Source organism: Oncorhynchus nerka, linkage group LG22, assembly GCF_034236695.1.
Source record: "Oncorhynchus nerka isolate Pitt River linkage group LG22, Oner_Uvic_2.0, whole genome shotgun sequence".
NCBI classification, from domain to species: domain Eukaryota; kingdom Metazoa; phylum Chordata; class Actinopteri; order Salmoniformes; family Salmonidae; genus Oncorhynchus; species Oncorhynchus nerka.
Window position 1 is genome coordinate 25,270,953 of NC_088417.1, and position 15,378 is coordinate 25,286,330.

A 15,378-nucleotide genomic window follows, 5' to 3' on the forward strand; every position below is an offset into this window, starting at 1 on the left:
AATATTCTATTAGATTATTGTAGGTGCGGTGAGTTGTGCATCAATATTATGGGGTTTTCTGTCCAGCCCGTCTGTTCATCTTATTCAACTCTGATAGAAACAGGAAATAGAGTTTCCATCTACTGTAGTGTACTGGCTGACTGGCTGGTGTTGAATAGCCTGCTCTCGCCGTCTCATTCTCAAAGAGCTCTAATCAGTCATTGTGAAGGAGTGTGTGTGTGAGAGAGAGAGAAAGAGAGAGAGAGAGAGTTGCTGACTTTCTATGAGAATGCCATTGCAGTATTTTTCTAGTGCCCAACTCTTCTTAGTTCTGGCAGGGGGCTGCTCTGCCCTTGGGCCCCCCTCCTCCTCCTCTCTCTCTCTCTCTCTCTCTGTATCTCTCTCTGTATCTCTCTCTCTTTCTCTCTCTCTCTCTCTCTCTCTGTATCTCTCTCTGTATCTCTCTCTCTCTCTCTCTCTCTGTATCTCTCTCTCTCTCTCTCTCTCTCTCTCTGTATCTCTCTCTCTCTCTGTATCTCTCTCTCTATCCGTATCTTTCTTTCTCTCTCTCTGTATATCTCTCTCTCTCTCTCTCTCTCTCTCCGTATCTTTCTCTCTCTCTCTCTCTGTATCTCTCTCTCTCTCTCTCTCTCTCTCTCTCCGTATCTCTCTCTCTCCGTATCTTTCTCTCTCTCTCTCTGTATCTCTCTCTCTCTCTCTCTCTCTGTATCTCTCCCTCTCTCTCTCTCTGTGTGTGTGTGTGTGTGTGTGTGTGTGTGTGTGTGTGTGTGTGTGTGTGTGTGTGTGATGATGGTCAGTGTAGTGGGAATGCCTGGAACCATCTCCCTCGTGTGTAGTTCCCTGTGTTCTGTGTGTAATATATCCTGAGGTACAGAGAAATCCCATTCCAGTGGAAACAAATCATTTATCTGTTTTACTTTGGAGAGTTTGTACATGTGCTGTCTAGCCAGCCAGACAGCCGTTTATCTTCCCGTGTTGATCTAACTTGTGTACCGTGGAGCAGAACCTGAAATAACACTGTTTTGTATCTTTGCAAAGTTATGACAGAGCACTGTTGAAACATTGGATAGGATATAACTCAGTAGGATTCAACTAGGTGTGTGTTTACTGTTTGTGTCGTTAAATAGAATGGTGGATCAGGTTATAGCCCCCCTCTCTCTATCTATTTTCCTCTGCTCCTCTCTCTAACGGTCTCTTCCTTTCTCAATACCCCCCACACACACACACAGCGCTTTAGAAACAGCAGGCGGGGGAGATGGGGGGGAGGAGGGGGGATTTTTTCAGTCCCACCTTAATGGCACTGCACCATAACATTAGAGAGTCATCAGCCATCAGCGGCAGCCAGTCAGCTCCCAGGCAAACGACACTGCAGAGCTGCCGAGCCCCCCTAGAGGACCCCCACTGATGTCTGTCTGTAGCTGTGTGGCTGTAGCCTGAGTGTGGATGTGTGTGCGACCACTCGGCTATGTGAGTTAGCAACAGCGAGGGAGGGAGGGAGGGAGAGCGAACGAAGAAGGGAGAGAGAGCGATAGAGAGTGAGCTAGCGACGGAGAGAGAGCGAGAAAGAGAAGGGAGCAGCCGGCAAGAGCAGAGCAGAGCCAGAGAGAGGAGCAACAGCAGAGACTGAAGCACTCACTGACTGGCTTTGGAGCCGACTGACACACATACAGCCTACCTACCTGGCTAGAGAGGCCTGGTAGAGGCTACAACACCGGTACCTACCTACCACCCTGCCTACCTACATACCCAGCGTTACCTAACTGTCTCTGGGAGAAACCACCTACCTGACCACCACTACTACCAGGCTCCAGTGCCCAGCTCCAGGTCTGTGTTCGGGGCCCTCCTGTCCTGATGCGGACCCAGCAGGGCTCTGAGGGGCCCGTGCCCCTGCCCGGGGGCAGCTGTGGCAGCAGCGGCAGCACCAGCTCTGGACTCTCCCCTGGATCTCCTGGTTCGGACTCGGACAGCGGTACCCCCACCAGGGGAGGAGGAGGAGGAGTAGGAGGGGGGGGTCTGGGGGAAAGATGGGGGGCTGGAGGAGGAGGAGGGATGGGGAGCCTAGGAGGTACTCTCAGGGGGGTCCTCTCCCACTATTGGAGCCTGGAGAGCCTGCACTCCACCACTGGTAAGAGGGTACCTACCTCACACACAACACACACACACACACACCACACACACTCCTCAGTGGGAGTAGGGTTAAAGGGTTTGTGTGTTTTTGGCCTGGCGGGTTTAGAAGGGAGGGGTGTTACCTGTCAGTCATTCTGAGTGTGATGGTTGCCATGGTTTTGTGGTGCTGGCGTCTGTCAGTCTGTTCTGACCAGACCTGTTGATGAGTTGTCAATCATGGCTTAAAGGCACTGGCTGTGTAATTGTTGTCTTGGCATTAGTAAACATGCTTCAGTCTGTGATATGATATGACTTCATCTCCTATTGGCTCAGAGAAAAGATGCATTGAGTTGGTGTTGTCTAACATTAGACACAGGCCTGTGTCGTTTTGCTGCTACGATCTTCTGCATGTTTTCTCTATAGGAAGACTTATGACAGAGTACGAGGTGTGTTAGATGTTTCTGCTCAGTTAATAAGGTGTATCAGGTTAGCGTTTATCCAGCACAAAGGTCTCTAGGTAAGAGATGTATATTTTCACACGGAGCTAATGAGATTGTTTGTTAATGGTGGAAGATATTGAGGGTGTTGCCCTCAACTGAAATAGCGATGTGTGATATCATGGTGTATTGGTCATATACAGCAGACGGAGGATTAAGTCATTTTGTCATTATGGCAGAGGGCTGTGTGTTTGTGTGTGTGTATCTTTGAGCGTGCATGTGCCTGTGTGTGTGCATGTGCACATATGTGTGTGTGTGTGTGTTAGCATGTGTGAGTGTGTGAATTTGCACACTCTATAAGTGCCTGTGCAGTACCTGTTTGCTATTTCTGCTGTTGTCATCTGAGCGGGTGCAGCCAGGCTTGGAGTGTAATGATTCAGGAGAGAGGAGACGGCAGTTTTATTAGCTACAGGCTAAAATGCCACTGTGTGTGTGTGCGTGTGCATATGCGTGCGTGCGTGTATGTGCGTGTTTGTGTGTGTGTGTGTGTGTGTGTGTTTGTGTGTGTGTGTGTGTACGTGTGTTTGTGTGCGTGTGTGTGTGTGTGTGTGTACGTGTGTTTGTGTGCGTGTGCATGTGACGGCAGCCCCATTAGCTACAGGCTAAAATGCCAGGCCACAGCTGTTATTAAAGGCAGTAGAAGGGAAGAGACACTAATAGGCTAGCTACTGTTTGTCACATCAAGGGATAGTCTCTTATCAAACAGGTGCCAATCAGCGGCGTCATGGTAACAGGAATCTGAGTGTGGGGTGGATGTTTGTTATGTATATATGGCTAATATCTTCACTGCATTGCTCAGTTTCAGTTGATGAACTGTCTGTGCTGTACATGTTATATGGGGGGGATACAGTAGGAGAGAATCCTTGGTGTTTGTTGCCAAGTGCACTTTCACACACACATACGCACACACACACACACACACACACACACACACACACACACGGAATGTTATTGGAGAAAGCTGTGGTTTTCAGAATGGCCCTGGTCAGAATCTAAACTCCCGTTGTCTCTGCCTCTCTCTCTCACACACCCACACATTGCACTCTCTCTCTGTCTCTCTTGCTCTCTCTCTCTCTCTCTCTCTCTCTCTCTCTCTCTCTCTCTCTCTTCCTCTCTCACTCTCTCTCTTTCTCTCTTTCTCTCCCTCTCACTGCTTGTGAAATCTGATACATGGTAAACATTAAAAGCTAATGAGCCACTTGGTCTCCATTGAGGCTGTCGCACTGCCACTGATGAACTGACAGACAGACAGACAGACAGACAGACAGACAGACAGACAGACAGACAGACAGACAGACAGACAGACAGACAGACAGACAGACAGACAGACAGACAGACAGACAGACAGACAGACAGACAGACAGACAGAGCTAGAGAGCATCAAGAGAGGAGGATAGAGTGAGAGAAGATGGTACAGATGTAGGATGATCTTAATTTGATCACTCTTTTTCATTCCGCAGAGAATGTACATGAATTCACTTAAAACCCACACCAACACAAGGTTACAGTCCCTTGCAAAAGCTTTTCCTATTTTGTTGCATTACAACCTGTAATTTAAATTTATTTGTATTTGTATTTCATGTAATGTACATACACAAAATAGTCCAAATTGGTGAAGTGAAATGAAAAAATCTAAAAGATTCAAAACTGAAAAGTGGTGGGTGCATATGTATTCACCCCTTTGCTATGAAGCCCCTAAATAAGATCTGGTGCAACCAATTACCTTCAGATGTCACATAATTTGTTAAATTAAAGTCCACCTGTGTGCAATCTAAGTGTCACATGATCTGTCACATGATCTCAGTATATATACATCTGTTCTGAAAGGCCCCAGAGTCTGTGACACCACTAAGCATGGGGCACCACCAAGCAAGCGGCACTACGAAGACCAAGGAGCTCTCCAAACAGGTCAGGGACAAAGTTGTGGAGAACAGATTAGGGTTGGGTTATAAAAAAATATCTGAAACTTTGAACATCCCACGGAGCACCGTTAAATCCATTATAAAAAAAATGGAAAGAATATGGCACCACAACAAACCTGCCAAAAGAGGACACCAAAACTCACGGACCAGGCAAGGAAGGAATTAATCAGAGAGGCAACAAAGAGACCAAAGATAACCCCGAAGGAGCTGCAAAGCTACACAGCGGAGATTGGAGTATCTGTCCATAGGACCACTTTCAGCCGTACACTCCACAGAGCTGGGCTTTACGGAAGAGTGTCCAGAAAAAGCCATTGCTTAAAGAAAAAAATAAGCAAACATGTTTGGTGTTCGGCAAAAGGCATGTGGGAGACTCCCTAAACATATGGAAGAAGGTACTCTGGTCAGATGAGACTAAAATTGAGCGCAAACCCAACACTTCTCATCACCCCGAGACAACCATCCCCATGGTGAAGCATGGTGGTGGCAGCATCATGCTGTGGGGATGTTTTTCATTGGCAGGGTCTGTGAAACTGGTCAGAATTGAAGGAATGATGGATGGCGCTAAATACAGGGAAACTCTTGAGGGAAACCTGTTTCAGTCTCCCAGAGATTTGAGACTGGGACGGAGGTTCACCTTCCAGCAGGACAATGACCCTAAGCATACTGCTAAAGCAACACTCGAGTGGTACAAGGGGAAACATTTAAATGTCTTGGAATGGCCTAGTCAAAGCCCAGACCTCAATCCAATTGAGAATCTGTGGTATGACTTAAAGATTGCTGTACACATTTGGAACCCATCCAACTTGAAGGAGCTGGAGCAGTTTTGCCTTGAAGAATTGGGCAAAAATCCCAGTGGCTAGATGTGCCAAGCTTATAGAGACATACCCCAAGATACTTGCAGCTGTAATTGCTGTGAAAGGTGGCTCTACACAGTATTGACTTTGGGGGGTGAATAGTTTTCAGTTTTTTGTCTTATTTCTTGTTTGTTTCACAATAAAAAATATTTCGCATCTTCAAGTGGTAGGCATGTTGTGTAAATCAAATGATACAAAAAAACACGTTTTAATTCCAGGTTGTAAGGCAACAAAATAGGAAAAATGCCAAGGGGGGCGAATACTTTTGCAAGCCACTGTATTATTGCAATTTTCATGTAGCTTACTTTTGGCCAGCTAATAGCCTAACCACTGATCAAGCAACATTATGGACTAAATGTTCAAATCCTGTTGCTGCAGGATTATTTTGCTGTGACAATATAGGTCAAATTAAGATCAATAAGAGAGGGTGAGAGGGGGATGGAGGGAAGAGAGGTAGTGAAAAGTGAGGGAAATACAGTTGAGACCCAAACACCTCGTCCATTCAGAAACCCAGGCCGCTCCCACCATAACAGACTCTCCCCAGACTATTGTGCAGTCACACAGACAGTTTTCCCCTCTCCTGAAAAGCTTTCCCCTCTCCCCTCTCCTGAAAAGCACAGCCCTGTACCACACCAGCTGTAAACTGGACCTCGGGAAGCTTTTATGGGCTTGTTATGTTGTATGAGCCTGTCTTTCCTCTGCCCTGCCTGGCTAGCAGCCTGCTTAAGACCCTTCTTAACCCTTCTTAAGACAGAGCTGTGTTTGTGGAAGATAGCCAAGCGGCTGGTAATGGAATTTCATAGCAGCATTGATTTGAGCTTCATTGACCTCTGAGAGGGTGAGGATGAAAGGTCACAGATGTAGGTAGTAACCTGGCCAGGAAACCAGAAACAAACAGATAGAAAGACGATTGATGTGCATCAGGTTTGCCCTTGACAAGGAGGGTATTGGGTGCTTGCGAGAAAGAGAAGGAGACGGAAGAGGAGGAAGAGGAGGAGGAGGAAGAAGTAGGAAACAGCCAGACATTGATTCAAAGAGAAGTGTAATTGTATTCCGGCTAGTTGTTTTGGGAGGCGAGGTGACTGTGAGTCCTCCAGAGTTGACATAGGGACAGAGGAGAACGGGGGATCTAGTGCCCCTCCCGAAACACAGAGCCCTAGTGACAGGCAATGTTCTCCCCCTCCCTCCCTCGCTGCTCTTAGACGGGGTGACGTTATCTCCTACTCTTCTCAGGGTTGGTGATTCACCCCCATTCATACGCCATGATAACATGACACTCAGTCCATGCTGTAGCTGTTGCTGCTAGCTACTGAATCAGACTTTGATGGCAGGCAGGCAGGCAGGCAGGCAGGCAGGCAGGCAGGCAGGCAGGCACTTACACACACCAGACATCACAGCTTTGTCACGCTCTGAGTATAGGATTACCCACGTCATGGCCGTGCCATTGTCCACTCTCAAACTTTCTGTCAGCTGATACTGAAATATTAGCTTCTTCTTGATCCCAACAGTAAAAATAACCATATTCCGTAAAATGCCAGAGTGTGTGCACTGGGCATGCATGTGTGATGGCCACTCTGAGGTGAAGCGAGGCCAGTTGGTGAGGGTCCAGGGACCTCACGCTAACCCTTCCACCAAGCACACTCTCTGTCAGCTAGCACAGATAGAGAGGAGGAGGAGGAAGAGGAGGAAGAGGAGGAAACAAAGGAGAGATGTCTGAAAGCATCCATCCAAACAGGAGGGATGTGGACTCTGAAAAATAGGTTGTCTTTTACACCAGTACACACAGCCCCTGTGTACTGCAGCTTGGCTGCTCCTCTCAGTGTGTACTGGGCAGAGAGGGAAGAAAGGCCTTCGCTTCATCACACTACTGTCATCTCAACTCAAATCACTTCTAACCAGAGACAATTTCCCCTTGGTACAATACAGCTACATGCATATTTGCTGTGACGAATTTCTAGAAATAAATTTCTTGTTCTTCTTTTTTGTAGGCCTTGTTATGTAGTCACACCCTATGTGATGTCCTGTTTCTCCACTCATATTGACCAATGGGTGAAGGTTGTCACTAGAGAGGTATGAATATGTGATAAGATATTTCCGGTCTCAATTGATTGTACTTTTAATGCTGAATACAAGACAGTCATCTGTGACACTTGATGTGGTGTGTTGTCTCACCATTCTGTGTTATGTACAGTGTAAGCAGGGCAGCAGGTAGCCTAGCGGTTAAGAGTGTTGGGCCAGTAACTGAAAGGTTGCTGGTTCCAATCCCCAAGCTGACTAGGTGAAAAATCTGTCAATGTGCCCTTGAGCAAAGCACTTAACCCTAATTGCTCCTGTAAGTCGCTCTGGATAAGAGTGTCAGCTAAATTACAAAAAATGTTAAAGTAAAAATGGAAGTGATATGGTTCTGTGGTGCGGTTGAGTGAGATGACTTATTTAAGTGATGTATGGACGGTTCTCTGGTGTGTTGGGTCGAAGTGTTACAGGTTCTCTGGTGTGTTGGGTAGAAGTGTTACAGGTTCTCTGGTGTGTTGGGTAGAAGTGTTACAGGTTCTCTGGTGTGTTGGGTAGAAGTGTTACAGGTTCTCTGGTGTATTCGGTAGAAGTGTTACAGGTTCTCTGGTGTGTTGGGTAGAAGTGTTACAGGTTCTCTGGTGTGTTGGGTAGAAGTGTTACAGGTTCTCTGGTGTGTTGGGTAGAAGTGTTACAGGTTCTCTGGTGTGTTGGGTCGAAGTGTTACAGGTTCTCTGGTGTGTTGGGTCGAGGTGTTACAGGTTCTCTGGTGTGTTGGGTAGAAGTGTTACAGGTTCTCTGGTGCATTCGGTAGAAGTGTTACAGGTTCTCTGGTGTGTTGGGTCGAAGTGTTACAGGTTCTCTGGTGTGTTGGGTAGAAGTGTTACAGGTTCTCTGGTGTGTTGGGTAGAAGTGTTACAGGTTCTCTGGTGTGTTGGGTAGAAGTGTTACAGGTTCTCTGGTGTGTTGGGTTGAAGTGTTACAGGTTCTCTGGTGTGTTGGGTCGAGGTGTTACAGGTTCTCTGGTGTGTTGGGTAGAAGTGTTACAGGTTCTCTGGTGTGTTGGGTAGAAGTGTTACAGGTTCTCTGGTGTGTTGGGTAGAGGTGTTACAGGTTCTCTGGTGTGTTGGGTAGAGGTGTTACAGGTTCACTGGTGTGTTGGGTAGAAGTGTTACAGGTTGTCTGGTGTGTTGGGTCGAGGTGTTACAGGTTCTCTGGTGTGTTGGGTAGAGGTGTTACAGGTTCTCTGGTGTGTTGGGTAGAGGTGTTACAGGTTCACTGGTGTGTTGGGTAGAGGTGTTACAGGTTATCTGGTGTGTTGGGTAGAGGTGTTAGAGGTTCTCTGGTGTGTTGGGTAGAGGTGTTACAGGTTCTCTGGTGTGTTGGGTAGAGGTGTTACAGGTTCTCTGGTGTGTTGGGTCGAAGTGTTACAGGTTCTATGGTGTGTTGGGTAGAGGTGTTACAGGTTCTCTGGTGTGTTGGGTAGAGGTGTTACAGGTTCTCTGGTGTGTTGGGTCGAGGTGTTACAGGTTCTCTGGTGTGTTGGGTAGAAGTGATACAGGTTCTCTGGTGTGTTGGGTAGAGGTGTTACAGGTTATCTGGTGTGTTGGGTAGAGGTGTTACAGGTTCTCTGGTGTGTTGGGTAGAGGTGTTACAGGTTCTCTGGTGTGTTGGGTAGAAGTGTTACAGGTTCTCTGGTGTGTTGGGTAGAGGTGTTACAGGTTATCTGGTGTGTTGGGTAGAGGTGTTACAGGTTCTCTGGTGTGTTGGGTAGAGGTGTTACAGGTTCTCTGGTGTGTTGGGTAGAGGTGTTAGAAGTGTTACAGTGATAGAGTGTTAGGGCGCTGGGAGGCAATTAACTAGCTAATGGTGGTATATAAGCCTATAGGACCCAAGGCACTACATTAGGTCACTGCTTGGAGCACCGGACATGCCGTAAAACAGATGTAATACTACCAGAGCTGTTGTTTGGTGAACCTTCTCACATGATGTCATGCATCTAACTACAGGAAGTGGAACACGTCCGCGAATCAACATATCTCAATGATCTGCTGCAATTATGATTGATTAAAAGATAAACCTTACTGATAATATTGTCTTTCATCACTGTCAGAGTGTGCTGATTTCATGTGTTTTTCCAGTGACAATGTAATGGTCATCACTGCTATAAGATCAAACTTTCACTCAATTTGAATCTGATGATTAAAATCCATAATGTTTATATGACACAGTTACTCCCCCTCTCTGACAATGTCCTTTTCTCTCACTCTGCCTCCAGATCTATAAAGAGCAGGTCATAATATGTATTTTCTCCACATCTGTACTCAGTAGTACTGTAGCCATCTGCCTGTAGTAATCATTTAGTTAATTAGCCATATTTGTATTGGTTTATGTTCCCCTCTATGTCAGTAGGTTAATTGTCCCCCATTAGAATGCAGTTAGCTGAGCGAAGTCATCGTCAATGTATTATTTCAACATCCGTGACATTATTACCCCTGTCGTACTGTACTGTGGCCACACCCCTCTGGCGTATTTAGTGTAGAATTGACAGGATTGTGTACATGCTGTGGGAGCGTATAAATCTACTGAAGACAGTCTATGCTGCATTAGGAGGTTTCATTTCACAGACAATGTGTAATAGACTACCTCACTTGCAGAGCTGGCAGCGGCCCAACTATGTAGAAAGCTCCTATTATTTCCCTTTGTCGTCTTTGGGAATGAAGGGAAGAAAAAAATGTTGTTTGTTCTCTCATTGGCTGGAGTAGCTGGAATTCTTTCTCCTTAAATAGACATCATCCCCCCCCATCCTCCTCTCTGTTTCGTTCCAAACCAGGAAGGATCTGGTTCTATCCATTTCAATTAAAGGGGATTTATTGGCATGGGAGCATATGTTTACATTGCCAAAGCAAGTGAAATAGATAATACACAAAAGTGAAATAACCAATAAAACATTGACAGCAATATTACACTCACAAAAGTTCCAAAATAATAAAGACATTTCAAATGTCATTGTCTATATACAGTGTTGTAACGATGTGCAAATAGTTGAGGTACAAAAGGGAAAATAAATAAACATAAATATAGGTTGTATTTACAATGGTATGTGTTCTTCACTGGTTGCCCTTTTCTTGTGGCAACAGGTCACAAATCTTGCTGCTGTCTCCAACCCCACTCCTCCTCGCCTCTTTTGTCATTATTTTCCCTCTTTCCACCCCTGCCATGCAGGAACAGTAGAAGATTGGGGTAACTGTGTTTGACAGGTGGTTAGGTTGTGGCTTGTGATAGGTGGTCATATAGGAAGCACAGTATATGACCACAGGGCCAGCGTTCATACTGTCACTCTCACATGACAAGCTGCCAAGTTGGTTGGCAGAGAGGCAGGCAGGTTGAGAGGCAGGCTGACAGAGAGGCAGGCTGGGAGGCAAGCTGACAGAGAGGCTGAGAGGCAGGCTGACAGTGGCAGGCAGGCAGGCTGGCAGAGTGGCAGGCAGGCAGGCTGACATAAAGGCAGGCAGAGAGGCAGGCAGAGAGTCAGGCAGAGAGGAAGGCAGAGAGGCGGTCTGACAGAGAGGGGGTCTGACAGAGAGGGGGTCTGACTGAGAGGGGGTCTGACAGAGAGGAGGGCTGACAGAGAGGGGGTCTGACCGAGAGGGGGTCTGACAGAGAGGGGTCTGACAGAGAGGAGGGCTGACAGAGAGGGGGCTGACAGAGAGGGGGTCTGACAGAGAGGGGTCTGACTGAGAGGGGGTCTGACAGAGAGGGGGTCTGACAGAGAGGGGGCTGACAGAGAGGGGGTCTGACAGAGAGGAGGGCTGACGGAGAGGGGGTCTGACCGAGAGGGGGTCTGACAGTGAGGGGTCTGACAGAGAGGGGGTCTGACTGAGAGGGGGTCTGACAGAGAGGGGGTCTGACAGAGAGGGGGCTGACAGAGAGGGGGTCTGGCAGAGAGGAGGGCTGACGGAGAGGGGTCTGACAGAGAGGGGGTCTGACAGAGAGGGGGCTGACAGAGAGGGGGCTGACAGAGAGGGGGTATGACAGAGAAGGGGTCAGACATAGAGGAGGTCTGACAGAGAGGGGGTCTGACAGAGAGGGGGCTGACAGAGAGGGGTCTGACAGAGAGGGGTCTGAATAGAGGGGGTCTGACAGAGAAGGGGTCTGACATAGAGGAGGTCTGACAGAGAGGGGGTCTGACATAGGGGCGGGCGGGCAGAGAGGCAGACAGGCGGAGAGGGGGTCTGACAGAGAGGCAGGCTGACAGAGAGGCAGACGGATAGGCAGGTTGTCAGGCAGGCACACCAGGGGGAAGGGAACTGCTCTATGTCAGTGCGTAATTATAGGTTGACACAAGTGACTGGCCTTGTTCTTCTCTTTCATTGCTCCCTTCATACCTTGAATATTTCCTTACCTGCTATGGAAGGAGGGGGGTTGGAGAGAGATATATTCATTGAGTATTGCTTTTCTTATTATCTACAGTACCAGTCAAAAGTTTGGACACACCACATTCAAGGGTTTTTCTTTATTTTTACTATTTTCTACATTGTAGAATAATAGTGAAGACATCAAAACTATGAAATAACACATATGGAATCATGTAATAACCAAAAAAGTGTTAAACAAATCAAAATATATTTTAGATTTTAGGTTCTTGAAAGTAGCCACCCTTTGCCTTGATTACAGCTTTGCACACTCTTGGCATTCTCTCAACCACCTTCACCTGGAATGCTTTTCCAACAGTATTATTACTATTATTATTAGTATTATTATTATTATATTATTAGTATTATTAGTAGTATTAGTAGAAGGAGATCCCACATATGCTGAGCACTTGTTGGTGGCTTTCCTTCACTCCGCAGTCAAACTCATCCCAAACCATCTCAATTGGGTTGAGGTTGGGTGATTGTGGAGGCCAGGTCATCTGATGCAGCACGCCATCACTCACCTTCTTGGACAAATAGCCCTAACACAGCCTGGTGATAGTCCCATTAAGTGCAAACCAGATGGGATGGCTTGTCACTACAGAATGCTGTGGTAGCCATGCTGGTTAAGTGTGCCTTGAATTCTAAATTAATCACAGACATTGTCACCAGCAAAGCACCATCACACCTCCTCCTCCATGCTTCACTGTGGGAACCACACATGCAGAGATCATCCGTTCATCTATTCTGTGTCTCACAAAGACACGGCGGTTGGAAACAAAAATCTCACATTTGGAATCATCAGACCAAAGGACAGATTTCCACCGGTCTAATGTCCATTGCTCGTGTGTCTTGACCCAAGCAAATCTGTTCTTCTTATTGGTGTCCTTTAGTAGTGGTTTCTTTTCAGCAATTCAACCATGAAGTTCTGATTCCACCCAGTCTCCTCTGAACAGTTGATGTTGAGATGTGTCTGTTACTTGAACTCTGACGCATTTATTTGGGCTGCATTTTCTGAGGCTGGTAACTCTAATGAACTTATCCTCTGCAGCAGAGGTAACTCTGGGTCTTCCTTTCCTGTGGCGGTTACATGAGAGCCAGTTTCATCATGGCACTTGATGATTTTTTATGATGATTTTTGACTGACCTTCATGTCTTAAAGTAATGATGGACTGTCGTTTCTCTTTGCTTATTTGAGCAGTTCTTGCCATAATATGGACTTGGTCTTTTACCAAATTCTGTATTTTCTGTATACCACCCCTACGTTGTCACAACACACTGATTGGCTCAAAAGCATTAAGAAGGATCTTTCCTTCAACAAATTAACTTTTAACAAGGCACACCTGTTAATTTAAATGCATTCCAGGCGACTAGCTCAAGAAGCTGGTTGAGAGAATTCCAAGAATGTGCAAAACTGTAAGGGTGGCTACTTTGAAGAATCTGAAATATATAATATATTTTTGATTTGTTTAACACTTTTTTGGTTATTACATGATTCCATATGTGTTATTTCACAGTTGTGATGTCTTCACTATTATTCTACAATGTAGAAAATAGTAAAAATAAAGAAAACCTTTGAATGAGTAGGTGTGTCCAAACTTTTGGCCGGTAGTGTTTCTATATGTTTGCTTTGGCAATGTACAGTATGTGGTTACACTTTCCAAGTCAATAAATCCTTTTGAATTCAAATCTCAGAGCCCCCCCCCCCTCTCTCTTTCTCTCCCTCTTTCTCTGTGACCTGTGTACCTCTTCGACCTCCACACTAGTTCAGTGTAAACACAGGGCGAAGTGTAGAGCGTGTGAAGCTCCTCCGGTTCTGAGGCTGGACCAAAGGCCTCTCCTCCGGGGCTTGTCACAGTGATCACTGGGGTGGCTGTGTGGTCAGTCATGGGCCTCAGTGTCTCATGTTGACGACTCCCAGATCCCTCCCTGCACTTGTGCTTTTACGATCAGATGAGATGAGTTCTCTTGCTCTATATTTGGTCTCTTTGATGCTCCCTCCCTCCCAGCCCCTGCTTCTCTCTCTCTCTCTCTCTCTCTCTCTCTCTCTCTCAGTTCTCACAAGATAGGACTCATCGTGAGTTGGAACTGAACTGGGAACAACATTTTCACTAGTCTCTGTGGCCTAGAGTTTGTACAGTACAGTGATCGCTTTGTTTCATTGCGTATCAGTCATGCTGCATACAATCTAATTGAATAATTAAAACAATTTACTTTCTAAATATAAGATGAAAATCTATGTTTGGATAAACGGTTAGCCTATTGGTAGAAGCTTGAATACTTACTTGGTGTTACGTGCATAAAGTTGAGCAATATTTGCTTCTACGTGAATCCCTTTTGGTATCTTGGTCTTATGTTAGAAGTACTTAGCGGTAGTGTCTTTCTCCATCGGCATTCCTCTGGAGTCTAGTTTAAGTGTGTGTGTGTGTGTGTGTGTGTGTGTGTGTGTGTGTGTGGTGTTGGCACATCTGAGAATACCCCACTGCCCGGCATCCTCCCATGTGTTAGTTAGGGTGTAACAGGCAGGTGCAGCTGACCCCCTTTACACCCCTTTAATTGGTGTAAAACATATTTTCACATTCAGGTCTCAGGGGAGGTGGGGGAGGGTGGGGGTTTGAGAAAGAGGGTGGAGATGTGTTGCCGTTGGCAACCTGCTGTTAAAGAGCATTTCCTAAACTGCAGGCAAGTTGGGAAGTGAAGGTCGTGTGCATATGTAATCTATCAGATTCAACTTATTTGTCACACCAGTACATGTACACTGGGTGTACAAAACATTAAGAACACCTGCTATACACTGAGTGTACAAAACATTAAGAACACCTGCTATACACTGAGTGTACAAAACATTAAGAACACCTGTTATACACTGGGTGTACAAAACATTAAGAACACCTGTTATACACTGGGTGTACAAAACATTAAGAACACCTGCTATACACTGAGTGTACAAAACATTAAGAACACCTGCTATACACTGAGTGTACAAAACATTAAGAACACCTGCTCTTTCCATGACATGGACTGACCACGTGAATCCAGGTGAACGATATGATCTCTTATTGATGTCACTTGTTAAATCCACTTCAATCAGTGTAGATGAAGGGGAGGAGACAGGTTAAAGAAAGATTTATATTCCTTGATACAATTGAGACATGGATTGTGTATGTGTGACATTCAGAGTGTGAATGGGCAAGGCAAAATAAGTACCTTTGAACAGGGTATGGTAGTAGGTGCCAGGCGTACCGGTTTAAGTGTGTCAATAACTGCAACACTGCTGGGTTTTTCACGCTCAACAGTTTCCGTGTGTATCAAGAATGGTCCACCACCCAAAGTACATCCGGGGGGGGGGTATTCTTAATGTTTTGTACAGTCTACTGAAGATCTCTGATCCTGCTATCTCTAGATAAGGTATAGTTTGTTATTAGCCTCTGACAGGGATACTTCAAGGTTTTGGCAATGTCAGTCTACATCCCCAGAGTCAGATGAACTCGTGGGTACCATTGTATGTCTCTGTGTCCAGTATGAAGGAAGTTAGAGGGTGTTTCGTGAGCCAATGCTAACTAGCGTTAGCGCA

General features: G+C 46.1%; 1 protein-coding gene across 5 annotated transcripts in view; it reads left to right on the forward strand.

The window, feature by feature from the left end:
• The window catches only part of LOC115105035 (rho guanine nucleotide exchange factor 4-like), a 171,078-nt gene that overhangs the window by 100,456 nt on the left and 55,244 nt on the right, over positions 1–15,378 (forward strand). Inside the window, exon 1 of one of the 5 annotated variants that reach the window (XM_065007084.1) lies at positions 1,556–2,125. The exons of the other annotated variants lie outside the window; for them this stretch is intronic. Coding sequence (XP_064863156.1) covers positions 1,852–2,125 — 274 coding nt within the window. The 5' untranslated portion in view covers positions 1,556–1,851. Of the gene's footprint in view, positions 1–1,555; positions 2,126–15,378 lie in introns of those variants that run through there. 5 annotated transcript variants of the gene reach the window in all.